Raw genomic sequence first — 27,761 nt, forward strand, 5'->3', positions numbered from 1 at the left:
TTATTTAATATTCAAAGACTGTGATTTCAACCAGTCAAATCAATCATTCAAACTGAATAACAGGCAATTACCAAGAGTGCAATAAACTAAATGACTAATGCATGGCCCTTGATATGACTAATGTATAGCCTAAGGATACTTCTGGCTCTTTCTGATTGGATAAATATTTCATGCCACATTCTAACCTACAGCACATGACATGGAAAACATGCTGTGGTGAAGAATTGAACAAATTGTTTTCAATGAATACATTTGTTTATAACTGTTGTGCGAGAGAGAGAAAAATAAGTCCCCAAACTAGCTTCTGAAAAAAAAAAAGAAATGTGAAATAATCAGATTTTGGATTAATTAAATGATTACATTAATATTGTCCTTTTCCCTTGGAAATGTAGTTATATAATATATATATGAATGATAATTAAAAAGCTGTTGATAATAACATGCATCTTGTCAAAATAAAAGCATAGAAAGACTGCAATGTTTACTAACTATTTAAATTAATCTAACATATGGTGCCATACAGTGGGTGGAAGAATTGGAATTAATAGGCAACATAAATGATCAATTTTTATTCGTCAATGAAAAGAAGTGGAAAAACACACACAGTTACAAGAAAATTCATAAATAGTACATTTTTTACTCTAGAAGTAGCTTGTACATTTCGTTGAAGATACACATTACAGTTGGGACATTTTAACAAAAATATAGATGATTTCAAGTAACAGTAAAAGTTAATTGCAAATCATTGGTGAATGCACAATGAAGAAATTGATAGGAAAACCTGATGTTTATTCTAATATCAAAGAAATGTACACATTTTGACATTTTTAAGGGAAGAAGGCATGTGAATAAGACTCAAATCATGTGTCATAATTAAGTTCAAATTTGGAAAGCGCAGTCCAGTAAAAATATGTTTCAAAGTTTCTGTGATGTTCCTGAGTATTTATTGAACAATAATTGTACAATACTTATTGTTGACCACTGGACTTCACTGTTATTATCTAGTATCAAAAATAATATCCTTCACAATATTTCTCTTGCTGAAGAAAATAGAGGGAAGGACCATTTTTGAAAAAGCATTTTTCACTACAGCAGGAAGAAGATGCAGCCTGGGAAACAATGGAACCTGCACTACACCTCTGTGTGGATTTAAGGCTTGATGGGGAGGGAGGGGGACAATCAGGACCATGCAGGCCCCCGATGAGAGTCCAGCAGGGGTTATTGGCTTGAACGGCCTCCCAGGGGAGCTCTCTCAATCCCAAGGGACCAAAAGGGACCCATAGGCCCGTAAAGAGAAACTGTAGACCGAGTCGCTGCAGGGGCCCTATAGGCACCAAGCAAGAGACACACTGAGGGGGGCGATTAGCTGAATTTAGGTGGTCGGTCCTGGACAACAGACAGACAGATGGACAGAATCAAAGATAAGTGAGATGGGTGATATCGGGTTTGTCTTTGTATTCTAGGAGTGTTTTTACAGTTGTAGAAAGAAAAGGGGTTTTGCCTATGTTAAAAGTTGTTGGGTCTACAATCTTTCATCTGAAATTTGTGAGCAGGTGTTTCGCTGTCTTATAACATGTGTGAATACCCAGTTGATAGTTTTCTGTTGTCTTAGCACTCGTGTCAGATGGAGGAAAAAGAAGAGTTTGGTCAGAAGAGTGCGTGGAGGACGAAGGGTTGGATGCTGTATAGGTGTTAGCATCCCTCCTCCAGCACCTACACCTCCTTGCCTCCCCATCCTCCTACCCTCTACCCCACCAACACCATCTTATTTTCCCCTCCTTCAATCTCACACACCCTCCCTCCATTCCTCTCTTCCACAGACGCGCACAACCACACTACATTCTACAAGAAATAATTGCTTTTGTCTGGAAGGAGTGTAGGGAGGAGGGAAAGGGGGCGCGCATGGCTCCCTCTGTGGAGAAAAGGGGGTCTTTGAAGGACAACTAGTCACTTCTGCCTTTCCCTTCTTTTTTTCCCTCTATCCTCCTTTACTTACCTCACCTCCCTTCCCTTTCTCTCTCTCTCTCTCTCTCTCTTCCTCTCTCCTTTTCCTCCCAACCTTACTCCTTTCTGTCCTCCTCTCCTCTTTTCCTTACTTCTCCTCTCTCTCCTATATCTCCTCTCTTCACTGTTCTCTCCATTGCTCCCTTCCCCTCCTCTCCTTCACTGGACCTGCGGATGTCATCTGTCATACGTGAAGCGGAGGGAGAAGGACAATAAAACCTGGATGTCCACTACAGAGGATGACACATTTTTCATAATTAAGAATATGCCAGTTTAGGGTCCAGCACACATTTATTGAGAAAATGGCTGATGTTTGTTTATGACTGAGAAAATCACAAGTCTGGTGATGATAGCAAAATCATTTATTTTATGAGCAATTTCCATTCAATCAGGCCTAATGAGTTGCAGCATTAAGTAAGCAGATATAAACAGCCTCTGGCCTGCCGGAGCACAGAGCTCACTCATTCCTATTGATTTGTCCGTATTGACTGCGATGTTTAAGGTATAGATTTTTCTATTTAAAAATCTATATCGACAATAATCTGGTGTGTAAGCGCGCGGCGTTGACTGATCCTGGCCTGTAATTGACAGCGTGTAACATAGCGGAGCCGGGGAGGGAGAGGGCAGGAGATGCATGCATGGGGAGGCCAGTATGCGTGGCCGGGGTGAAGTTAAACAAGATCCGGGAGCAGGAGAGGAGGGAAGGAGGGGATGAGGAGAGGGAGTTGGTGATCATCTCTTTTATGGTGGAGCCACCTTTAAAATTTATATTATTTTAAACTACAATGTAATTGTAAATGGTGTGCGTAATAATCCACTTCTCAATATTCACCTAGTTTGCACTGGTTCAAATAAAAATAAAAATCACCAAAATGCACTTTTAAGATTGAATAGCAGTCTGATATCTCACAGCAGTTGTCGTTCTTCTTCTCCTATAACTGAATAACCTAATGATGCACCCTGGTCCAGCTCACGGGGGCTTATTAAAAGCAGCAGTGATGAGATAACTTAATTGTGTGCAAGCTTGCTGTCCTGCTAGGTATTAGCGTTAAGCACCTATAGGTATCCATGGATCCTCTTGTCGGGTCTTCATCCCTTCCTAAGCAGGCCCTAGTAATGCACTGATCACCATTGGCATCATTATAGCAGGCATTATTAAGAGGGGGTGAAGAAAAAAAAAAAATCCAGAAATCAATACAGGATACCTTTTGCAGCGGTAGTGAAAACGAGGGAGATGGGGGGGGGGGGGGGGGGGGGGGGAAGGAGGGGTGGGAGGGAGGGGATGGAGGGGAGGGAGGTGCGGGGGTGGGGTGGTGATGTGTGAGTAGTAGCGGGTCCTCTCTCGCCTCAATGTTGCGGCCAGCCTAGTGGCAGATCGCTACAATCCTGGAGGGAGCCGGGTCGAATGAGCTATTGGGGTTCCCAAATAGTACCAGGGACAAACAGACAGACAAAAAAGACACACAGACGGATGGACGGAGATAGGCAAGTGTTCCGATAACACGGCAGACCACAACCGGATTCTCTACGCTTTCTATATCTCCGTTGTTTTGTGTATTATTTTTTTTATTTATTTAATCGCTGTATTTATTTATTTATTTATTTATTTATCGATTGATTGCGTTTTAATTACTGCCTTGTGACAGAGAGCGAAGGAGGAGGAGCGTCAGGGCCAAGCGCGCGCGTTGTGTTTCTGTGTGTTTTCGTGCAGCCCTTTTAACCCTCACTTGTTTATTTATTTTTGTTGACGATAGCCTTTAATGAAGCTGTCTTAAATGTGCTCGTGACGCGAGTCGCTGCTTGTGCGCGAGCGTATGAATGTCTTGTATGTAGCCTTCATGCAAAAGAGTAGAGGAGAAGGAGCGCGTGCAGCTAGAGACCAAATACAATAGATCAAACCAAATATTACTACAGAAATCCAAATAACACTTTATAACCCCGCAGGCCTTTTAACACTTGTCTGTTTTCTATATATCATAATTTTACTGAGTTATTTTCAATTGTAAAGCGAATACCAAAGCAAAGCTCGACCGGTGATGCTACAGGAGTAGGCTAGTGACTGTTTTCATGCCTTTTCACACCTTTAGGAAACATTAACGGTGAGGAGTGAGCAGATTTAATAAACTCCCGGGCCTCTATGTTTACCCAAGGAGAACGCTTTAGCAGTGCAAAGGTAACAGAGACGCAGGTGCATCAACGACAGGCGGACTTTTTTTTCTGAAAGTACTACAAAAGGCCTGCAATTGTAACACAAGTTTTCCTGTAGCCTGGAGAAGTGATCTCCTGTCTATCCGTCTGTGTGTTAGTCTGTACTGTAAGCTAACTGCTGCACTCAAGGGACCATATCCTAACATATGTTCTATGCACATTTACACCAAAACTAATGCCGGCCAACAGTCCACAAATGTAAATAAAAGTGCGCAGAGGGGCTACATGTGTACACATGTGAATGTTGTGAGCTCTCCATACCAAATATTCTCCAAAAGCTGTCTACTAGAGAAACGGACGACGAAACCGAAGCTTCAGAAGAGGACAGAGCTTATTACAGTTCCACTTCTGTCAGATTATTTGCATCTAAACAAGAAGCCGGAGGAAGATCATGTTTGTTCCCTTGCCGGTGCCGTTCGTGTTTCAGAGAACTGCCCCTGACCTCAACGCCTGGCGTCTCAAGTCCCCTCTGGCTCTCCGCTCCAACTCCGGTAAGACATTTTTTCTCCCTTCTTCCCTGCTACACATCCTCCATGTCGGTCAGCCATGCAGACCCTGCCCCGCCTTGCTCGATGCCGATGCACTTTCAACGCCGGAGAGCTGTCGGTGAACACACCCACTTACACACGCACACATACTTCTACGGCTCCGTTTGAAGGTTTAAACACAGTCCTTTACTCTAGTGGGCTTGATATTCACGTCAAAGAAGCGTTCCCGAAGCGGCTGGAGCGTCCACACGGATAGAAAATGAATGCGTAAAATGTCCCTTTTTTTGGTATCCATTATGTGGCACGATGCGCCACTCTTCCATCCGTCTCCTACTTAATTTCAACGACGCTTCTGCTCATTTCTCCCAAGTATTCTCTCCCATCTCCCCGTCTCCATCCTTCCCCTCTCCTCCACTGCCTGCGCCTGAGCCTCAGCCTCCGTCTCTCCCCAACTAGACTCTCGGCAGGCAGGGAATATTCATGCCAACTTATCGATCTTGCGGAGATCGATTCCTGGGCCGGTGGAGGCAGAGAGAGGGGGAGAGAGTAGGTGCACGTAGAAGTACGAACGTAGAAAGTAGAGGGAGAAAATACCGCTATTGTGTCGTTGTATTTTATACTGTTTTGTGTTTGTGCTTTATTCGTGCACATATTCTCTTAATGACTCGACTTGGAGCTGGCAGACAATCACTGACTCGCCGTGGTGGCTGCTTTTACTTGACTTGCATGCTTGTTGGGTCACAGAGCTCATATCTTCGTAAACACCATGGTGAAATAGACTTCCAATGACTACTTGTCTCTGTCCCAGTGCAGCTCGGCTTCTGCACGGTTGAAAGCGGAGGAGCAGAGGGAGTGTGGAGTCGGGGAGGAGGGGGGGGAGGGTGCTGGCTGGGGCGCCGTCTGTGTTTCATCTGCGCTGAAGCGGAATAAAAGGACGCATGGTGGGAGCAGCCAGGCTGGCTTCACTGTGTCACTGACTGTCGTTGCAAGAGAGCTCCAGCTCAGTCCAGCTTCGACTGTTTGTCAGACATGCAACAGCTGCTCAGCCTTTCCCCCCCCACTACATCTTTGGAGAGGGAAGGATGCGCGTGCTATAATGTCTTTTCTGCCCTCTGTGCTCACTGAAGGACTGCAGAATATAGGGGAGTGAGGAGAAATACCATATGGGTCAATGAGCTTTTATTTCCTTCATGTTTCACAGTCAGAGTTATTCACTAATGCATATACAAACAGCAACTTATAAGGCAGGGTGTAATGGTGCATAAATGTAGTTGGTGTGCACCTTAGCCGTGGATGGGCTCTTAAAGGGCCAGGTACTCCCCCTCAGTGCACAGCTCCCCTCTCATTTCCAGATCAAGTTCAAGCCCATTTAATTCCTGAGATGCCAAGCTTCACCCTTCTACTCCACATGCTCAGTCATCAGTGCACATCATGTGAAGGGACAGGTGATAGAATGGGAGAGAAATGGAGAATGGAGGGATGAGAGGGACCTGTTACCCACCCTATCTCTAGAGATATGCACACAGAAAAGAGAGGGCTTGGGGGGGAGGAGGAGTTTTCGCGCTCTGCTCGTTGAAAAATGGTGAATGTCAGAATGAGATAAAAAAAAAAAAAAAGTGGGAGAGAGAAGTGGATGAAAGTAAGAGCAGATGACAGAGTGAAAAACGAGGAGGGAAAGGAAAACCCAGTTTGAGCTTGAGAGGTGAGAGTAAACCAAGGATGAGCCATTATGTTGCAGCGTCCCGGGCCACGGCCAGCATCTGAATAAGCAGGCAAACTGATGGGATGTGTACACAGTCTGCGCAAGTCCTAAGATGGTGGGATAACTGATTGATAATGCTATGCTGATTTTATTCCCTGTTGATAACGTAGTACTAGGTGCTGTCCTTATCAAGCTCAGGGGGTTTGTCGCTTAAAGGGTGAGGGTCAGTTGAACATTGGAGGGCTGAAACAAGTTTGTACTCCGAGAAACAAAAAAGCCAGAGCCAACAAACCTCAGATGTGTCTTCAAAAACATGTTGTCTAGTTCAGGCCCTTAAGCTCTAATCTGTGCTTTTTAAAACCTTTACTTGCTAGGTTACACACAATACACACACTCATGGTTTTTGGGGAGTTGTAGGGCTTTTGACTTAATTTTCTCCTTTGACTGGTCGCAGATCCTTGACTCCGTCGAGTTTGAGCTCCATTCAGTGTCAGAGGTCACATCAGAAGTGTTTGACTCAGCCCCACCTGACCCTTCTCTGCCCCCTGTGTTTTCATTCTCTTTCATGTTACAACAGGCCTCGAGCACTCATGCACAACCCCTGTGGGGGCTCTTTCTCTCTCACACACACATACACTTGCACATCATCATGAAAAACACGGACCATCATATGGCATAAAACAAGCATGTTAGACCGTTTTCCACCTGGATAGGGAGCTACTCTAACTGATCCAGGTTTTGTTCTATTTTTAATGGCATTGTGTCTGTGAAGGTACAGGTCAGGGCCTTTGCTATGTCAACTATGGTTTGTGTGTGTGTTTGTGTGTGTGTGGTAAAGTGGTTTGTGAAGCCATCATCATTAACTGTTGTATGAAAGTTTAATGGGACATAGAGGAGAAACCACAGGTTTCCCACACAGCGCAGGTTTTGATATGATATGATGGGACATCAAGGAGACGAGACTGCTTTTCTTTTCTCCCTCTCTCTCCCTTTCTCTCTCTCTCACACAGATTCAGTTCCTCTCAGCTATGCACCTTGTGTCACACACCATTAGCCACCATCTCCTACTATACACCATCAGACTCTCTCGTGTACACACACACACACCTCAGATTTGAGACTTGCTTTATATCTGTCTCTGATTCTTAGACTAAGTGACATTAACTGAACTTTTTTGTAAACACCACTTTTCATGATAATATTGGCTTTACAAACTGTGTATTCGGTTCAAATATTTTCTGTCTTTCCATTAATCACAAAGTATACAGCACTCTGTCTGTGCGTACTGCGTACCTACGAGACATCTCTTCATGTGAACCTGGCGCTGGCACATGTCTTTGATGGATACATATTGTTAGACCATGCATGTGTTTAACCATTTGCAGAAAAAGATGGTGTGTGTGCGTCGTGTCTGTGCACAAGCATGAGCACATGTGCAAACTAGTGTGTGTGGGTATAGATCGGTTTGTGGAGGGGAGCGTGCAAGTCGCAGTGTTAACATGATTGCAAATGACAAAATGTCAACCTGGGTTTGTTAGCAACATAATGGGGAATCAATAGACACGAGAAAGATGTCAATACTACATGCTTTATTGCATTAAGCTACCTCTCTCCTTCTCTGTAGCCCTCTCTCTCTCTCTCCTCTTCTTTTCCCTTTTCCCTCCCACTCCCTCTCTCAATCACAATACAATTCTCTCTCTCTCTCTCCTGCCTCTCCTCTCCCCGTGGTTGTAGAATTAGATTGCAGTATATGAGGCAGCCACGGGGTTCTGAATGCAGCAGGCCAAAGGCATAATGCTTCAGTAGCTAATGGGTATGGCTATTTACGTATTAGACAACATAGATGCCCCTGACACAGCTTCACAAAGGGACGAGCCGCAGCAGTGACATTGTATGTTTAACTGAACTTTTAAGTAATGAGATTAACAGAATTTGTAGACTTCTTGTGGAAAATTGCTAAAGGAATTGTAGGATTTAAAAAAACAATGATATGGCAATAGAGCAGTCAGTTATTATTGAGTTATTCTATTTAAAATGACCACTGAGCATTTGGCATTATTCCTGTTAGATAGTTTTGGATTAAACCGCCCTGATCCAGTCTTTAAATGTGTTAAAACTCAATTTAATCCGATCAAGTCTTTACCTTTTTAGTGGATTTTCACAGGTGCGCATACAAGCCAGTATTTTGTATTTCTATATAGGGATAATGCATTTATGTGTGCGTTCTTGTGTTTATCAATGTGTGTGATGACTGAGACTAATGCTGATGAGGTCTCACAGCTCATTAGCAACAGTGAGTTTCTCCTGGGGGACAGGACACGCACACACATATATACAGCACATCATCATCAGCCATCAGCTTATTAATAATCACAACAGCACACCACATATACATACACACACAAACACCCTCTTCCCAAACAATGACCTTTACATGTGTGTTTTTAAATATGCACACTCCAACAAAGACACTTGCACAACATGCACAACAGAAAACAGCAAGAAAATCATGCAAATATATTCATCTGAAGAGCTTGATGAGTGGCATTCAGGCCTTTGGTTTTCTTGAGTATGTTTGCTACACAATTTGGCATTGATTTGGCATGCACAAAAACAAGGACTCTCACTCGTAGGAATAATTTTGTGCACTTGGTCGCTGTGTCCAGTGAAATACAGCCCAGCATTAGTCCTAATCAGGGGCCGGGTGAGCAGGCCACTTAATCAGACCTATCACCTGGAGAAAACACACACACACACAGAGGGATGGATGGAGTGTATGTGCATGTGTGGGTGTGTGTTCGCTGGCTGTTAATCAACACATCAGCAGGAATAAACACATACAAACCACCCGACTCCTTTCTGGGTATTGATTTATACATTTGTTTTTGTTTTTGTTTTTCTTATACTTTCCTCCTCTTTGAGCAACATACAGGAGTTGTACATACTGAGAACTCAAGCATACTTGACCTCTACATGGAGGACATCCTGTTGTGTGCGTGTGTTAAGTGTGTTTATGTGTGTGTGTGTATTTGTGTGTGTGTGTGTGTGTGTGTGTGTGTGTGTGTGTGTGTGTGTGTGTGTGTGTGTGTGTGTGTGTGTGTGTGTGTGTGTGTGTGTGTGTCTTGGCTCGGTCAGTGGTGGTCTGACTGTGATCAGTGTAAGAGTGGGCTTCTCAACATGCCACCAATCACTCACATCAGACTAGGCAGTCAAATCAAGCCTCTGAACTCCTGCTGAGCATATCGAACACTTGATTAACTGATTCGAGTTTTTTTCGCCCCGGCCTGCCTGATTTATTTTTCTAAAAAGTTCATACTCCCTGCATTCCTTCATGCATTTTTTCGTAACTGAACAAGCAGGGTCTGGACAGTCTATTTGCTGCGATGGCTGCCGTCTCGTAAACACACCAACAATGTGTTTTCTCCTGCCGCTGTCTTTTTGTGTTGTTGATTGCCGCAGGCTGTCACCTCTGGCACCCCGCTCATGTGCCAGTACATTTAGATAATAAAAAAGACCAATAAAATCCAGGGGTTTGATTGGGTGTCTCCCCTTAGCACCAGAAGAGCGGAGGACTAAATCAAGGGTCCTTCTCTCCATTTCATTTAGCTGATAAGATTTATGGTAATGAAGGGGTCCTATTAACCTCTGGGGTTCCACTGCTGTCCTTCACAGTGAGGCTGGATGAGAGTGCTCACCGATCGGGTGTGGAGGCGGAGGCAGCGAACATGTCGGCTATAAGCAATGTCAAATCATTGCAAATGCACCCACTGGAGTGCTTATACACACACACACACACACACACACACACACACACACACACACACACACACACACACACACACACACATACGTACATAACGGAAGCTCTCCAAAAGCAGCTCAGCCCTTTGAGAGAGTTGAATGCATGTTTAATCTCCCTCCTGTCTTTCTCTTCCTCTGCATTTTCCCCTTTCTTTATCCCCTCTATATCCTTCCTGCTTTCCATACCTTTCTCGGCAGGAGCGCTCTGTTCTGAAATTAATCTGTTGTACTTCACCACTTCCTCTCCTCCTCTCATTTTCTCGTGCAATCTCTCTTACTCTGCCATTATTTTCTAAATGCATAGTCCCACTTTTTCTTTTGGTTTTATAAGCAGAGCAAGGATATTAAAAATACGCCAGAGTTAACAAACTATCACATATGAATGCTTTTAACTTAAAAAAAACACATTGCAACAGCTTTTTTATTTCTGAATTTAAATTTCAATATTTAGATTGACCTCCATAATATAAAAAAAATATTCTGGCTTGGCTCTTTTTCAACCTGCATCTATCCATGCAACAATTTCCACTGTTTATATGTTAATACTATGGGGTAAAGAGAAGGGTGGGTGGGTGATAGAGGGAGGCGTAACCCCTCCTTCTTCTGTACAAGGGCTGCACCCCTCTGTCCCTTTGTCTGCTTGTAAAGGGGACAAGGGAGGAGGTGCGGCGCAGGGGGTGCTGAAGGAGTGACTAAGTGACCTCTCTCTCCCCTTTCTTTTGACGCTCCTATGTTCTGTCCATTTTGTCGTGCACGTCCCTCTCCCTCCCTCCTCTTTCATCCTCTTTCTTTCCCCCTTTTTTCAGCCTGGTTAAGTCACCATGGCTGTTGGCCTCACATATCCCATCCCCTCTCTCTCTCTCTCTCTCTCTCTCTCTCTCTCTCTCTCTCTCTCTCTCTCTCTCCCTGCATCTTTGGCAGCAGCAGTCTGGTTGCAAAGTGTCTGTAGGACACATTAAGGCCCATAAAAGCATAGTCTGCGGCCGCACTCTTAACCACCAGTCAGAGGTAGTGTACAAAAATGACTTTAAATGAGTCTGTGATTACCCGGGAACATGGAGAGACACTGAAGTGGCCAAGAGAGTGTGAGACAAGGCCGCAGCGTCGGAAAGAAGTGAAGGGAGAGGGGCTCTTGGATGTTTCATGAGTCTCTTAAGGAAAATTGAACAGAAACGAATATTTGTTTCTCCCACTGCTAAAAGCTGTAAAGGCTACCTGAGTGGAACAAGCGATGAAAAGTTGTAACCGAATGCCCCCCCCCCCCCCCCCCCTTCACCGTAGCCTGCTTGCCCCTCCTCTCTCCCTGTCTCCCCTCTTCCTAATTGGCCACATGCTGCCTTGAGTGACAAGTGTAATCATCAGTCAAATTATGATGGGGGGGAGAAAAGGTGGAGGCCAGGGGAGGTGGAGGAGTAAGAGAAGAACGGCAGAAGGTTGTGTGTGTGTGTGTGTGTGTGTGTGTGTGTGTGTGTGTGTGTGTGTGTGTGTGTTGGGGGGGGGTTTGAAAGGAAGTGCTTTGATCAGAGATAGAGAGGGGGTGAGCGGGCAAACAGACAGAGCTACATGGAAACCTGCTGTCCACACACCTGCTGCTTCATAGATGCATTAGCACCCTCAGACCTCACTGTACTGTAGGACGTTACATACACATTCAAACAACCCTTTATGATCACATATGTGTTTAACAAGGATTCCATTGGTCTCCAACATTTACTTCTTCATCTTTGGATCTCATTTTTCACTTTTTATTTCAGCCTGATATGCAGAAACCCTCCTCTGCTTTCATAACAATTGAAACTCAGACAAGAACAATGAAATCAGTGGGTGTGGCAGCACACTCTTTGATTCTCACTTGGGCACACCAGGCCAAGTGTGTGTTATATTTGGATGTACTTTGTTAGCGAGAGCAGATGTTAGCTCTCCGGCCAGCTAACGAGGTTTACAGTAATTAGGAGTGCTGATGAAGCGCTTTGATTCTCTGGCCCTCTCATTAGCGGCTATAGCTAGCTAGCGCTGCAGCAGGCGCTCCAGTCACATCCTATTAGGCGGCTCAATGTACACTCTGAATGAGGAGCTGGAGATTAAGTGGAGATGAAAACTGTCTGCGTACACACACAGATAAATGCACACACATGCGTGCACATGAATACACACACATCAATTTTGGCTGTTTTATAAAGCGAGCAAAATCCACATACTCTGTCTGTTATAATGAGGTCCGTTAAAGAAAACTACTCCTTTAGATCTAACTTAACTTGTTAAAAGATGCTAATTGGAGGCAGTTCTGCTGTGAAGTGTCTCTGCCTCAAACTTACACTTAGCAAAAGCCAAGCCAACTTTAAATAAATACGTTTATGTGAGAGTCCATATTCAAAAAGTAGGATATAAGATTTTTTTATTCATGAGTTTCCCTGTGTCTAATCCTCGAGGTTAACTATTCCCCGTGTATACTCTTCAAATTAAAGCAAATAAAAGGCAACCTTGAAAATACTCCATATTCCTTTTTTTTCTCTTCTGATACTCTCGCTATTTGTCAATACTCTCTACATGCTCCTCTCTGCTATCTCCTCTCTCGCTCTCTTTCTCTGTCTCTCGTTGTCTTTTGTGTGATGGAGTGATTATTGAGGACGTGGCTCCTGTGTTTAACGCTGGTTGATGAAGTCTGCCTTTGTCTGTCTGCGCTAACCTGTCGCAAACGGGACACCGTTTATAGCAAAATCAATACACAGAGTAGAAGAGGAGAGAGAGAGAGAGAGAGAGAGAGAGAGAGACAGGCCTGGCAAGGGAGTTAGAGAACAGAAAGATGAGGGAGGGGGTGGAGGTGCATTGAAAGATAGAGAGAAAGAGGGGAGCAAAAATGGAGCAGGAAGTCATTGGAAAGAGAAAGGAAGAGAAATAGAAGGACATTTAAATACTTGACTTTAGCACTAGTAAAATGTGCTGAATGGCTGGTGTCACGTGTGTGTGTGTATGTGTGTTCGTCTGTCTGTATTTATGTGTGTGTAAATCAGGGCATTTATATGTATACGTTTGTCTTGCCTGTGCATGGCCTTGACCGAGGGGCAGTTGTATCGCTTGTGATGTGTGTGCATGTGATTGTTTAAGTGCGTATACACAGCAGAATGGGACAGCCCCTATCTGTGTGTGACAATCTGTGTGTGTGTGTGTGTGTGTGTGTGTGTGTGTGTATTTGTGTGTCTGTGAGAGCTTCGTTTGCCTCCACTCCCCAGAGTCAGAGCCAGTGTGAGGAGCAGAGATGAGGGACAAGAAGAAGGACAGAGGAAGAGAGGATGGGGAGAAGGAAAGGTGTAGGGGAGTGAGGAAGAGGAGGAGGTGGGTGGGTGGGGGGCAGTTGTGTGAGAGAGGCACAGCTGGGAAATGAGAAATGCAAGCCCCCCCCCCCCCCCCCCCCCCCCCATACCACCACCTTACACTCACACATACGGCACTCACATACACACACACACACAGATACACACGATCCCCATCTCTTTATCCTCCCCTCAGGAAAGAAGGGGTGGAGGTGGAGGGGGGTAAAGGGAGAGGGAAGGGGGGGGGTGAGGGGGGATAGGAAGGGATGGAGAAGGGGACAGATAGGGGCATTAAAATTCATGGCCTTTTTTTTTATTTTCCCTGCTGAAAATCAATAGTGTTTACTATGAATGAGTGGAACAGTGGACAACAGTGGTGCCGGGGGGACAGAGAGAGACAGAGAGGAGGAGGAGGAAGAAGAAGAGGAGGAGGAGGAAGAAAAGAGAGAGAGAGGCAAAGAGGAGGAGGGGGGACTTTATTGCGATAGGCAGAAGCACCAGAGGCCAAGGTTAAAGACCAGCAGGGGCAGAGAGGCAGAGAGAGATAGGAGCACTAAGTAAATTCAGTTGTCTTCTAAAACAGACATACTGCCCTATAAATGCATATTTACTATTGGCTATTATAGGAATGTAATGCAATATAAATCATAATCTGCCCTGCTGTAATATCAACTGTTCCTCTGGCTTTACTCTCCCAACTTTCCATTCCTCATTTCTCGCTTCAGTCGACTCCACCTTCCCAAAACTGTGTGTGTGTATTAATTGGCAGCCGACAAAGACCACTGACATGGTCTCTCACAATCAAACAGCGTACACACACACACACACACACACATATAAACAAACAAACACAAACTCCAGACCAGTTCACAGCACACTGAGTTGTTCAGCGACCCTGACCCTGTTTTCTGCTGCTGAAAGCCTAGAAGTTCAGGATGGCTTACCAGTGCTTTGATTAAGCACTGCCTGTGTGTCTCACACCACTTGATCAAAAAAGAAAAACAGTGTGTTTTTATCTGGGGGTTTTTTGTAAGCTTTTACTGGATGTGGGCCTTACATGTTTCATAGCAATCAAAGCGTTTAAATCAGGTTTGTCATTTTTCTGCGGGCAACATTCTGTCTGACTCGAAAATGGATCATTTAAGGAGGCCAAACATGACTTCTACATCACAGAAAAGTTTAGTTTTTTCTCTCTTGCTGCTGTATTTCTTTGTTTCCTACATGTACTGTGTGGTATCAGATTGTCACCATGGAATCTGTGTCTTCAGGGTTTTTTTTGTGTTCAGCTCCATGTGCCAGCATGAAACTGAGCATGGCTATCTTGTGCATAGAAGCCCCTGTCATTGTGCACACACTGTGTGTGTGTGTGTGTGTGTGTGTGTGTGCGAGTGCAAGAGTGAGCTGTGCAGGGGGTGATATATATTCAGGCAGCTCATGCATTATGGAGAGTGTAGGTGAGAGCGTCTAAATGTGAACTGCTGGTATGTGGAGGGTTCAGGGCCAATCTCACCGAAGCCTTTTGTATTCGCATAGCATCTCCATTTCAAATCGGCCTGTCAAAAGACACCACCATGTTTTATTCAGCAACAGATATTGATCACATATTATGCATACATACCAAATCTATATTGCATGCCAAATCCAGGCCTTTGATATGTATATGGTTCCTGCTTTTGGAATATGCTGCATGCAGAACTGAGGTGTTTGTTATGTGCATAAACTTTGCAAAGCTTTGGTGATGCAAAATGTATTTTTGTTTCCCTGCAGCGGCTATTTTTGATGTGGTGAGAGTATGCAGTCATGTTGATCAGGCGTCAAAGTTAGGAGCTGGGAATGACTTGTTTACCAGTCAAAGGTAGGACAGAGGTAGGCAGAGTGCATCCATTCAGCTGCTTTGTGTGGACACTGCATCGTCTGCAGGGGACAGGGGAGAGTTTGCCGAGGTCAGAGTGGCACGCCGGTTCTTTCCTTTGAGCTCAGGCGTGTGTGTTCATTACTCCGACGCCTCTGAAGACCAAAGTGCGCATTGTGTGCTTCAACTTCAATTTCTCAATCCACTTACAGAGCTTCTATCTTCTTGCTCCAAATGACCTCCAAGCAGCCATATACATTAACAGCCTACATTTCACTACACCAGCGTCTCTTTGTCCATCAACATGTTTTTTCCATCAATAGTTCTCCATGTGTTAAACTGGAGACCCGAGGCCATCTCTGCCTCTCTATCAAGTGCCCATTTTTACCATCACGCTGCACCGATGCCGCACTAAATCTCCCTTCTCTAAATGACTGGAGTGGATGAGAGGTCACTGTATATATAGGGGAATGGGGGAGGAGGACAATGCAGGCTTCAGATGTGATGGAGCTGGCTTTTTCACCTCTTTATGAGCTGGGGAAGGTAAACGCTGGTTTGTTCAGGAATTTACTTGACTTTCTTCCTTCTGAGGATGAATTCAAACTCTCAGCTATCACTCTTGTGCCTCTTGAATTTGTTTTTCAACCATCTTGACCACCCCTCCATCTTTTAGTACTCTGTTCCCTTAGCGACCGTTTCCAAGGTGCCCAATCCCAAGGGCTGGAGGAGGGGTCCAGTGATGTCATACATGCATAACTCTACACCTGTAATTCATGTCTTGTCATTCCTTCCCATCCATATTTGTCATATTTTTCTTCCTGCTTCCTCCTCATATTTTTTGATCTACTATTTTTCGTCCGTTTCACCAAATCTGAAATGCTTTTGCACACTTTACCCCTCTCCTCCTCTATGGCTTTATTACACCTCAACAAAACTGCTCTACCAGCATCTTCCCGCCAAACTAAAATCCCCTCTTGCTCCAGAATCACTTTGTTATGTTCTAGTTTTTCATTCACACTTCTCATAATGTTAGTGTTTTATTTCAACAGTTCAGGAGCAGTGATGCTTCTCTGTTCACTAGCTGTTAAGAGACAGACAGTCGAGCCGCCCTCTGTCCTCAGTGTACATGGCTTTCTACATCTGCTCCATGTTTAAAAGGTCATTTGTCAAACCTGACATTTTCTGCCCTTACCAAAGGTTTCCTCAATATCCAGGCCGGCTCCCCCATTCAGAGTTGATGTTTTTTCATTTATTTATTTGCCTGGTATAAACCTTTTCTGACAATACGTTTCTCTTCAGTGTCAAAAGATATCAAAAGAGTGGGAGGCTGAATTCTATCATCTTCTAACGTTCAATAAAGTAAAGAAAGACAGATGTGGTCCCCTGTGTGTGTGTGTGTGTGTGTGTGTGTGTGTCTGTGTGTGTCTGTGTGTGTGTGTCTGTGTGTGTCTGTGTATTGCCTGGGTAATGATGCCAAGGATTCTATGAAATGTAAGTTGCAACAGGAAGTGGGTTGGGCACTTACACACTCACTCATAGGGTTCTGATTGGGGACTAGTGTGTGTGTGTGTGTGTGTGTGTGTGTGTGCGTGTGTGTTTGTGTGCGTGCGTGCCAGCAGGATGTTTTTACTCAGCACAGGTTGTCACTCTGCTGTTTCCCTGCATGTCCCTTTTGTTCCACCCCTATTCCACCATCTTGGTTTTTGTCCCAGACAGAAAGAGAACCCAGAGCAAGACCCCCTACCTGAACACCGCCTCCCTCCTGATAGTTTTCAAAGCTCCCCCTCAAACACACCCTCTGCCCCTCTCTCATCTCAGCTATTTCTTTCAGCACTCTCTGTCTCAAATTCAAAACAGCCTGACTAACATTACCATAATGGAGTCATGCCTGTAAGCAGTCTGCAAAAGAACAACTTCAGTGTATAACATCACAATGTAAGAAGAGAAAACAAACATTTGACTGCTCTAAACAGCAACATTAATAGATAATCAAAACATTTAAAAAGGTGATTAAAAATCAAAACAATCACATTTTATGTGTTGTGTTTTTTTGGGAATACATTTTTTTTATTCTAAAAAAAAGATGAAGTTTAAATTTGGTAAATACCTTGATTCTCATTTTCAGGCTGCAGCAGGAAGTGATGCTCTGTTTACCAAGTCATCAGGAACAGCACAGCACTTTTTCAGCATAGTTGCCATTGGGTTGTATTGTAGATCGAATAACAAAGTCCTGTTCCCCCAAAAAATGATTACTTACAAATTTGGATACTTATGTATCGAGAATAACTATAAGCAACTTATATCAGCAGTTCACAGTTAACACATCCACATCTTCTACTCCCCCCCCCCCCCCCGTCTGGTATGTCTGGGTTGCCAGGTTTGTCTCTGTTCCCCCAGTCTCAGTGGTCAGGATGTGGTCACTCAGTGTGTATTAACTCAATCCCTCTTTCAGTATCTGCTCAGCTGTGTGCTGTGGTGATGCAAGGACTCTGGTGGGCTTGTTGAATGAACTCTGTGGTTGTGCTGACAAATCAATGATAAAGAGTAATGACATCAACAAAGTAATGTATCTCCCTGTGCTTTCATTGACTCTCCCCTTTTTCTCCCTCAAACTCCCCTCTTAACGTTGATGCCACCTTGGGTTTGAACTTCACTTTGCACTATAAACTATGTTTCCATCTCTTTGTTTGTCATTATAAGTACCTTTTATCTCCGTGGTTTGTTTCTCTCTATTGGTCTGCCTATCGTCTAACTCCCTCTCTCTTACCCCCTCTCCCTTTCTCCCTCCCCCTCTCTCTCTATTGATCCAGTCATAGTTTTCTCAGTCTTCACAGTACTGGGCCGCTCTAATCAATACAGATAATTGTCTGCTCTCTCTCGATGCCAAACATAGTCTCCCCTTCTTCCCTCACCCTCCCTCCCTCCTTCCCTTTTTATCAATGAACCCCAGTCTTCCCTCACCCACCCCGCCCTCCACCCCCCTCCAGACGGGGATTCCCCCTCCCTTAATGACGGGAGATAACCTGCTTTCTTTACCGATTTTCTCCCACCCGCCTCCCCCCACGCACATCCCTGCCTCACCCGCTACCTCCCTTTCCTCCCTCGTTCATCGATTACCGTGAGAGTCAGGGCCTGGCCCGCCCGCCCTGGAGATGTAAACACACACAGCGCTCATGTTGTGGTTTAGTTGTCGTTCGACCCGCTTATTGTGCGTGGGCAGTTTGGTTAATCAGGTGGATCCAGTGGTTTTACCTGGTTTTAGACGCTTACTATGCGGACTGGGACCTGTGATCGTGCATAGGATGGCGGTGTACCTTCATCATCACCCAAATACACTCTCACTTTTGCTTGTGACAACAAGGCAGACTTTCTTGATCAGTTAAAAGCCCGAATCCGGATTCTACTTTATCGAGTTCGATCGTGAAAAGATGCTGACACAACCGTTTGTTTTTTTATGGCCCGGAATATGAGCCTTCAAAAACCCAGCAAAAGTATGGGTTGACTTCATTTTATTTTTATAGCACAAAATCAGAAATGTGTCTCTGTGGGCTTTAAGATCTGTTAGACTTTAGATCCTTAGGCACTAAGAATAAGTGCCCCAACAAACAAACCTTTTGACAGGAAAAAGAAAAACCTCCGGATGAGCACCCGAGGAGGGATCGTTCTTTCAGGATGGACAGAGGGCCAATAAGTGTTTTGTATACAGAGAAAACAAAACAAGTAGTATTAGAATACCAATATGGAGAAACAGAACAAAAATACAAAGTAAATAATGTGCCCAACATATCAAGTAAATATTAAGTCTAATAAAAACTGAAATGAAATGTAAAAGAGTAAAGTCTGTAGCGAACAAGCCTATGTCCACAGATGGACCCAGAGCAGCTTTGATATTCTGCTTCTACATATGAAATCTTGCGTGTTTAATAATGCATCCAGCCAACAAGGCAGGTTTCCAGGCCTGCAGGTTATTGTGCTGTGTGTTTGTGTGTGCAGGTGCATGTGCATGTGTTTTTCTATTCTTCTATGAATCAGACGTGTATCCAGCATCCAGCAGAAGTCTCTGATGTATACTCTATCGCTGAACTCAATCTGGAGCGGCACGTAAACCACACAGGCAATATCAACGACAATATATATACAGTATATGTATCCTATGTTTACACAAATATCTCATATCCACTCACATCTGCTGCTGCTGATAGCTGAGGAATTGCTGTGTTTCTGTTTGGTCTTTACCACAAGAGGAGTAAGTGAGATGGAGTTGGGAGAGGGAAGAAGCCTTTCCATCATGTCGCTCTAAAAAATAAGATGATTTCCTGCATTATGGGAAAACAGATGAAAGCGAGATCCAATCATTTGTATTTGAATCAGGAAGGGTGGATTAGACTCTTATGAATATGTTTGTGCATTGCTGAGTTATCTGAATGATTGTGTGTGTGTGTGTGTGTGTGTGTGTGTGTGTGTGTGTGTGTCTGTGTGTCTGTGTGTAAACTTGTTTTTGTTTAAGAGCATGTGTGCATGTGCACTTCTGAGACAAACAGAGAGTGAGTCTGGAGGCTATAGGCTCGGGTTAACACGTGTGTGATCAGACTAAGCAGGGCTTAAAAGGGCCAGCAGCAGGATGGAGAGGAGAAAAGGGTGGAGGTGAGGAAAGAGGGGGTATAGTGTCCTGGGGGGGTGGGTTTGTGGTCTGATGGGAGACAGCAGGGATCTTCCACTCCCCCTGGGAGTTGAACCTTCAACCCCCTAACCTTCCTCTAGCCCTCTGGTCATGGACTTGAACTCTGTAACCCCCTGATGGACAATCTGTTCTTCTCCCCAGTCTCGCTGCAGTGCTGTGCATGCCATTAACGGATAAATAGGATGTCTCTGTGTGTGTGTGTGTTTATGTGCGTGAATCTGGGATGTATGATTCAGGTGTTTGGTCAGTTGGCTTTGGCTTTGACGTCGGGTCTTGCCCCCTTTTTATTTAAGGTCAAACAGAAGAGGTGAAAAAGATGCCTGAAGTGTTGGGATTTTAAGTCTCTGATATCTCTCTATTTTTTTTAAAGCTGAGGTTTTTGAAGAGAATTCAATGCAAATCTCAGTCATTCACTGCTCTCCATGTGTCTTATGAGGACAGCAGCATTGAAGTTTATATATTATACTTGGATCATTCTTCACCTGTCTGTCATTAAAGTCATTCTCACCTCGGGTAAAATGGAGATACACCAGTGAGGAAGACATGACAGGGGACAGTTGGTGAGAGAAGGGAAAGGAGAAAAGAAGAGGAATGGGGTCTGATATATTCCTCTTGGCTGTTTTTACTCTCCTTTATTTCTCAATTTTTCCCTTGCTTGTGTTTGTGGGCTTTGCTTATTTGATCCCAGTTCCATTCAGAGCCTGGAAGAATCCAGACGCCTCCATCTCTCTTTCATTCAATCGCTCTTTCTCTCTGGCTTTCCTCGTGCTCTCCCTCTTCTAACCTTTGAGAATAAGAGCCTTGAATTTGAATTTCAGAGCAAGCTAGCCAGCAAGAGTCAGGTTTGGAAGGAGGAGGAGGAAGAGGTGGAGGAGGGGGTGTGCATTGAGAGCTGGGGGGTGGAGGGGGGGGGGGTTGTTGAAGCAGTGGTCGTTGAGAAAGGGCCTGCTCTGCGCGTCCCCCGACCTCCCCCCTCAAAGGGGCCCCGATCGATACAAACTCGGAGCAATAAAGCTTTCCCCCTGTCATCTCTGCAGAATACAAAGCAGAATAGAGAGAGGGAGAGAGAAAGAGAGGGGGAGAGAGAAAAAGAGAGAGAGGTGAAAAGCTGTTCCGCTAGCCAGACCAATTTCCTAACCCCCCTCCTCCTCCTTGCTCGCTTCACCACCACCTCCCCAACACACCATCACCATCACCACCACCTCTATCACCCCCTTTCCTTACCTCCTTCATTTTATCTATCGCTCTTTTACCTCTCTCCCCAAATGCACACCATATCCCCCTGACTGTATAGCTGAGTAGCTATCTCTCCATAATAAATACAGCATGAATAAAGTATACAATAGATTCCCTCTTTCCCAAACTATGGCAGAGAAAAGGCTACAAAAAGGCAGAAACGAGGGAAGAAAAGTGGCAGAAATGGTGGTAAAACAAAGAGGTTAAAACAACCAGGGAGTTTAGACTGGATGGAGAAACAAAAAGGAAGCATAGCTATATCTGGGGATAAAGTGTGAGTGTGTTTGGAGGTGAGGGGGGAGAAATAAGGGATATGGTAAAAAAAAAAAGGAGGGAGGGAAGGGGGAGAGGGATTGCACCCAAAGAAAGATGGATGTAGTGATACAGGTAGAGAGGAGGCGGAGGAATATTGATGAGGAGGGGGGAGGACTGGTGGTAGAGGAAGAGTCAAAATGTGTGAGGACCGGGGAGAGAGAGAGAGAGGGGTGAGGGGTCAAACAGCAATCCCTTAAATTGAGAGCCAATTACTGTAATTGTAATCTGGATTCAAGGCATAGAGACACGGCAGTGACAGACTCACTCAAGCAACACACTCTCTCTCTCTCACACGCACACACACACACACACACACACTCAAAACAGACAAAAGACAGCAGACAGCGTGTGTTGTGTATAAATCTCTACATGCTGTGAAACTGCAGATGTGCATGCATTTTATGTGTGCTTGTGCGTGCGTGTGTGTGTGTGTGTGAGAGAGTCCTTTTCTCCATTCTTCTCCTCTGAATGGTTGTGCAGGAGTCAGCCTGCCAATCAACTATTGTACTCTTGTCAATTTAATAATATTTCTGTGCGCTGACCTCCACACTTACAGCCATTGCTCTGTATGTGTGTACGTGTGTGTTTTGTGAGTGTGTTCCTATATATTTCTCTGTCTCTCCCTCTTTCACCTCAGCCTAACCCCCACCCCTCCCTCCCCCCTTCTATCTCCCTCCCCTGGTCCCTGTCTCTCATTCTCTCCTTTATTAGAAGAAGATAGTGCGAATCCTTCATCGCTCCTCCACTAATTCTCTCCGTTATTGTCCCTCCGTTAGGCCCTCCGTCTCTTCGCACTCCTTCACTTGTCCTCCTTTTCCTTTTTTACCATGATCTATATTTCTGGACCTATTTTTCTAAAGCTTTCTCTCGCTCTATCCCTCTCTTCTTCGTATCTTCTTTGCTCTGTTTTCTCTCTCAGACCTCATCCCTCCATCTGCATCTTCACTTCCGCTGTCTAATCCTCTTCTTTCAGGCTCCTTCAACTCCTCCTGCCTCATTTCAACACTGTTTATTTTTGCTTTTTCATCATCATAGGCTCATTTTGTCAACTCCATGTCCCCCTCTCATTTCTCACCCTCCCTGCATCCTTCCTTCCTTCCTTCCTCATCCCTCCCTCTCTCCCTCCCTCCACCCCACTCGTTCCCTGGGGAGGTCAGTAATAATGGTAGTGATGGAGTGAGAGAGGGAGGTGCGATTATTGTCTTGTCGGGAGTCAGAGGAATCGATCGGCCCAGAAATATGAGGCGCGAGAAAGAGCCGCTGTGTCAGATACAATAACCACCCGCTCCCGGGGGCTTACACACACACATTTAGAAACACACACACAACATACAGACACATCCACGTATTCGACAGCACCATACACATTTATTTGGTTCGACGCAAGTGCAGACACTAACACGCACGCACATTTGTAGCATCTTTCTTTTTCATTAACGCAATGCACACACATCCCTCTTCTTCTTCTTCTTCTTCTTCTTCTTCTTCTTCTTCTTCTTCTTCTTCTGTGGTGGAGGACTGTGGCAAGGCAGCCCAATCATCTACATGCTTTGATCTGAGACAGAGCGCAGAAGTAGATCTGTTCTGATCATTCTTCATGCACAGATAAAGGGCAAGGCGAGGAAAATCGCTCACACACCTTTCACTCCACGTAGCTATAAACAGACATAAACACACAAATACACGCGCACGGCGCACACACTGAGACCTTTCACTGCTGTTGCCTGGCAACGTGGCCGAGTGTCCAATCCGGAGTGGAGAACAGTGGCCGGTGATGTCACAGCTGCTGCTGACCAGCAGGTTTGAGAGAGAAAGAGAGCCAGAGAAAGAGAAAGAGAAAGAGGGGAAGTGAAAGTTTAAATTGGAGAAGAAAACGGGATAGGTTGTTAAAAAAGTGTGATGAAGATGAGGAGGTTTGAGGGAGATGAAGCAGATCAGCTGAGGAGCAAAGGCCAAGGTGAAAAAGATGACTTTTGGAAAGAAGAAGTAGAAAAAGATGAAGGTTTCTGTAGCTAAAGTAAAGGTTTTTTGCATTTTAATTAGTAGAATTGAGTCTTATTCTACACAACAGTTGGTGGAAGTAGACACCTCATGAAGTGGCCTTGACACTCCATGAGCGATGAAGGCCACCAGTCCCTCCCAGTAGACCCTCAGCTCTTGTGTCAGGTGAAGAGGAAGGAGAAGTGGAAGAAAAGGGAGTGATAGGAGCGAAAGAAAAAGATTTGAGTTTCAACCTTGGTAGCGCCGTGGGAGAGAGCGGTGTCTGTCTAGACAAGCTCGGCTCCCTATGGGCTGAGAGATGATATAGAGAGGAGGGAAACGGTGTGTGTGTGAGAGAGAAAGAGAGAGAGAGAGAGAGAGGGATGGAGGGGTGGAGGGCCGGAGGAAAAGGAGCGATTGAGTGGTATTAGGACAGGAGAGGAATAGGTGTTGTAAAGGTGTGGGTGGTTGTGTATATGTGTATGTGAGATTGTGCCGGTCCCATGGCAGCCAACAGTGTGAGTGTGTTTTAGCCCCTGCTGCTTCTCATACAAACCTCAACCTCTGTAGTCTGCACACTGCTAGACCTACTGTTTATAATCCTGAAACTCCTCATGGGGGCTACACCTGCACACACACACGCACACACATCTAAACACCAGGCTGGATTTGAAATCTTTCACCTTGCAGAATAGAGTCTTTCAGGACTGTGTCCAGCACTTGGTGGGTCCGTCACTGAGCTGCTCTCTGTCCCCTCTATAAGCAGAGGAATATGATGGATTACATGAATTAGAGCTGGTATGTGCTCCAGGCCCGAGGCTGCACTAGATATAGGAGGACCCAAGTCATAGAGGGAGGCTGAACTGGTTTGGAGACCCCACATTTGTCCCTGGGATGACCCATTCTCCTCCCACCGTCCTCACCCCCCAGCAGCTTTCAACCTTTTTCTTGTCTTTCTATTCTTCTCTTTCACCATCGTTCCTACCTTTTCCCTTTTGTGTTATTCCTGTTTTTTTTTTCTTTACTATTCCGCTTTTGCTCCCCGTTAGTAACCCCCCATCCTCTCTCCCTGCCTCTCCCTCTCCCTCTCTGACAGTGGAGTGATTGATGGCACTCTAGAGGCCCCTGCCCCCCCCCCCCCCCCCCCCCCCCCCCCCCCCCCCCTCCCTCGGGTCCCACTATCAGATTGTATGTGTGTGTGTATATATATATGTGCGTGTTGATGTGTTTCTTTATTATTGTACTAAAATATCTTCTGGTAGTGACCATAACAAACTCATAAATATATCTTGTATTTTCAAATAAATAACTAAAATAAAACCAAATTATTCATATTTTTTTATCAAGTTTATTTTTTTTTTCAACTAAAATATATTTTTGTATTGTATTTGCTGATATTTTTAATATAATTAAGACAATTTGCAGTAGGCCCAACATCATTAAAGTGTCAAGGCAAGAGTGGGGCTGGGTATGGTTTCCATAGTAACCAAGGCTCAGACCTCCTTTGGGCAGGAAGGCCCCCCATGACCATGAACTATACAATACATTATAAACACACACACAAACAGAGGACACTTAAATTTCCCCGCCATTTATTGGAGCTACCCAAACAAACGCACACACGCACACACAAAGACAGTCAAGTTGGTAGTTATGTGGGTAGATTGGAGTTTGAACAAAGGTCATGGCCAAAGCCAGGCTGCCCAGACGACCTCTGACACCAAGAAACGCCTCCTCTCCGACACGCAGTCTGTCACCGGCTTCGGCAGGCCTGGCCGATGGATTCACTCATCACACACACAAACACAAACACACTTTCTCGCTCACCGCTGATTACCTACAAGGTAGACAAACAAACGTGTCCGTTCATGTCCGGATGATGCCAAACATAATCAGAAAAAATAGTGTGAGCAATTTAATTAATGAAATTAAAGATTTTTCGTCAGACTGTTTGGTGTCCAGGATGCAGGTGTTTGACTGTGATATGTTATTTGATTAACACAAAAAAATAAAAAATAAACTATGAATTTGAGAAAAAATGTAACGCTTGTAGGGCTGTAAATAATTCCACTTTTAATTATCAATTTAGCTGCAGGTTATTTCTTGATTAATTGATTATTTCTTTTATCGTGATTTTTTCATTATTAATCAGAAATGTTATAAAACCGTAAAATGACTCATCAAGATTTCCCAGAGTCCTATATGGTACCTTAAATTCCTTGTTTCATCTCATCGTGTACGGCAAAACCCCCAAAACATTCAGTTTACCATTACAGTATATATGAGAAACCCTAATTGAATAATACAGTGGCAGGTTCATTTTCTGTATTCTAAAGATGGTTAATCATTAATTGACTAATTAGTCACTCAAGCTTTAAAGCCAGCTATCTAACAACAACAAACAAGCAGTTTAAGCCTCAAGAACGGTTCTGTCCATGTTTAAAAAAAAAAGTTTTTGCCTTTATTTTGTCTTCATGATATACTTATATTTATGTGTTTTGTATGTATTTAAGGACATGTAAAAAAAAATGTGTCTCTATATAACTTAATGCCCTTTCGGTGCAGTATATGCACTTCTCAGTGAGCGTCTCTGCAGCAGTACATTGGGCCGTTGTAAATCACCACATAAAGTATTTATAAGGTTAAACTTGGGAACTCTGCTGCCGTTAGCTTTTGAATTAGTGAACTCAGACCAAGGGAGAAGGACGGTGAGGGAGGGGGGTGATCAGGGGTCCACATTGGATCCGCTCTTGCAGACGGAGCCTGTTTGTTCATCAGGATTAGAGAATCAAGAGTGCCACCTTGTGGTAATGCACACCATCAGCAGCAGTCTGACACCCTCAGATGAACGCAGTATTTCTGCTGAAGCGTGCTTTTCTGGGTCCTCAATACTTAATTTCACTGATTTATCATATTCCTAGTATGTGGGTGGCACTGATAGCTCATGTTTATCTGTAATGTTCCACTTTCATGCCACATCTACGCAAAACATGAAGCAATTCTGTGGTGTATCAGTGTGTGGGGTGGTCAGTGGTACAGTGAGGGTTGTGACTGACTTTTTCTTTCCACTCTGTGTCAGAAAGGAGCTGTGGTTGACAAACTTAGCTGAGGATGTCTCACTTATTCTCTAATAGGTGCCGACCTCCCTCTACAGACCACCTTACACCCCCTGATGTGTCACTGACAACCCCTGCAGTCCTGCGTCCACATGAATATCACTGTACAGAGACACTCATGACTCATGGTAAATTAAAAAAAATAAAAAAAAATCTGAGAGAGGTTATTGAAATTGCTGAAATTTGAAGAAAAACTCTATAAAGTTTGTTTTGAAAAGTTTTAAAGGCACACTGGGTCACACATAGTGAAAGTGTATTGCCCAAATTAAGTTCAGAATGTCAAGCTTGCTGTTTTTTTTCTTGTGAGTGAGCGTATGTGAGTGCGTGTTTCCAGCATCGCCATCACTTTCCATCGGCACCCGTCATCCCCCTCTTTTTTACACCACGTTTATCTCTTCAATCTCCTCCCTCACCCACTCGCTAACCTCTTGTCCCCTCTCTTTCTTTCTTTCTTTCTTTCTTTTTTTTTAAATTTACTGTTATATTTTTTTCTCCTCTGTGTGCTGAGTTCCTACTGTTTTGAGGCTTACTTCCTGTTGTGTTGCAGGATGTGGGGGAAGAGGCGGGGCTTGGGGGTGTGTGCTGTCATGTGCACTTCTAAGAGAGAGAAGGAGAGAGAGAGAGAGAGAGAAAGGGAGGGAGAGAGAGAGTGATTCTCTCAACCATATGATTTAAAACACTCCTCCTTTTGGTGAGAGAGACAGAGAGGAGGGAGAGTGAGAGTTTTTCTTTACGTAGCGCACACACACACACTCTCACACACAGATATGACCAAGACAGCAGCGATAGCAGCAAAGGACTTCTCCAGTATGTGGTTGCCAGGTGAGTGACTGTCTGTGCAGCTCTCTCTCTCTCTCTCTCTCTCTCTCTCTCTCTCTCTCTATCGGCCTTCATTTACAGAGGCCAATTAAGCTGTGTGTGTGTGTGTGTGTGTGTGTGTGTGTGTGTGTGTGTGTGTGTGTGTGTGTGTGTGTGTGTGTGTGTGTGTGTGTGTGTGTGTGTGTGTGTGTGTGTGTGTGTGTGTGTGTAAGAGAGAGAACTCTGTGTCTGTTGATTAATGCCACTGG

The 27,761-nt window shown here is 44.5% G+C and overlaps 1 protein-coding gene across 2 annotated transcripts in view; it reads left to right on the forward strand.

Annotated features, from left to right (window-relative positions):
- Positions 1-572: 572 nt before the first annotated feature.
- Positions 573-27,761, forward strand: part of pou2f2b (POU class 2 homeobox 2b) — a 48,834-nt gene continuing 21,645 nt past the window's right edge. Inside the window, exon 1 of one of the 2 annotated variants that reach the window (XM_065957913.1) lies at positions 573-4,703. In XM_065957913.1, the coding sequence (XP_065813985.1) occupies positions 4,604-4,703 (100 nt within the window). In that variant the 5' untranslated portion in view covers positions 573-4,603. Of the gene's footprint in view, positions 4,704-26,683; positions 27,517-27,761 lie in introns of those variants that run through there. The other variant, XM_020640623.3, reaches the window with a different exon arrangement.

Source organism: Labrus bergylta, chromosome 8 (genome assembly GCF_963930695.1).
Source record: "Labrus bergylta chromosome 8, fLabBer1.1, whole genome shotgun sequence".
In the NCBI taxonomy this organism is placed as follows: Eukaryota; Metazoa; Chordata; class Actinopteri; order Labriformes; family Labridae; genus Labrus; species Labrus bergylta.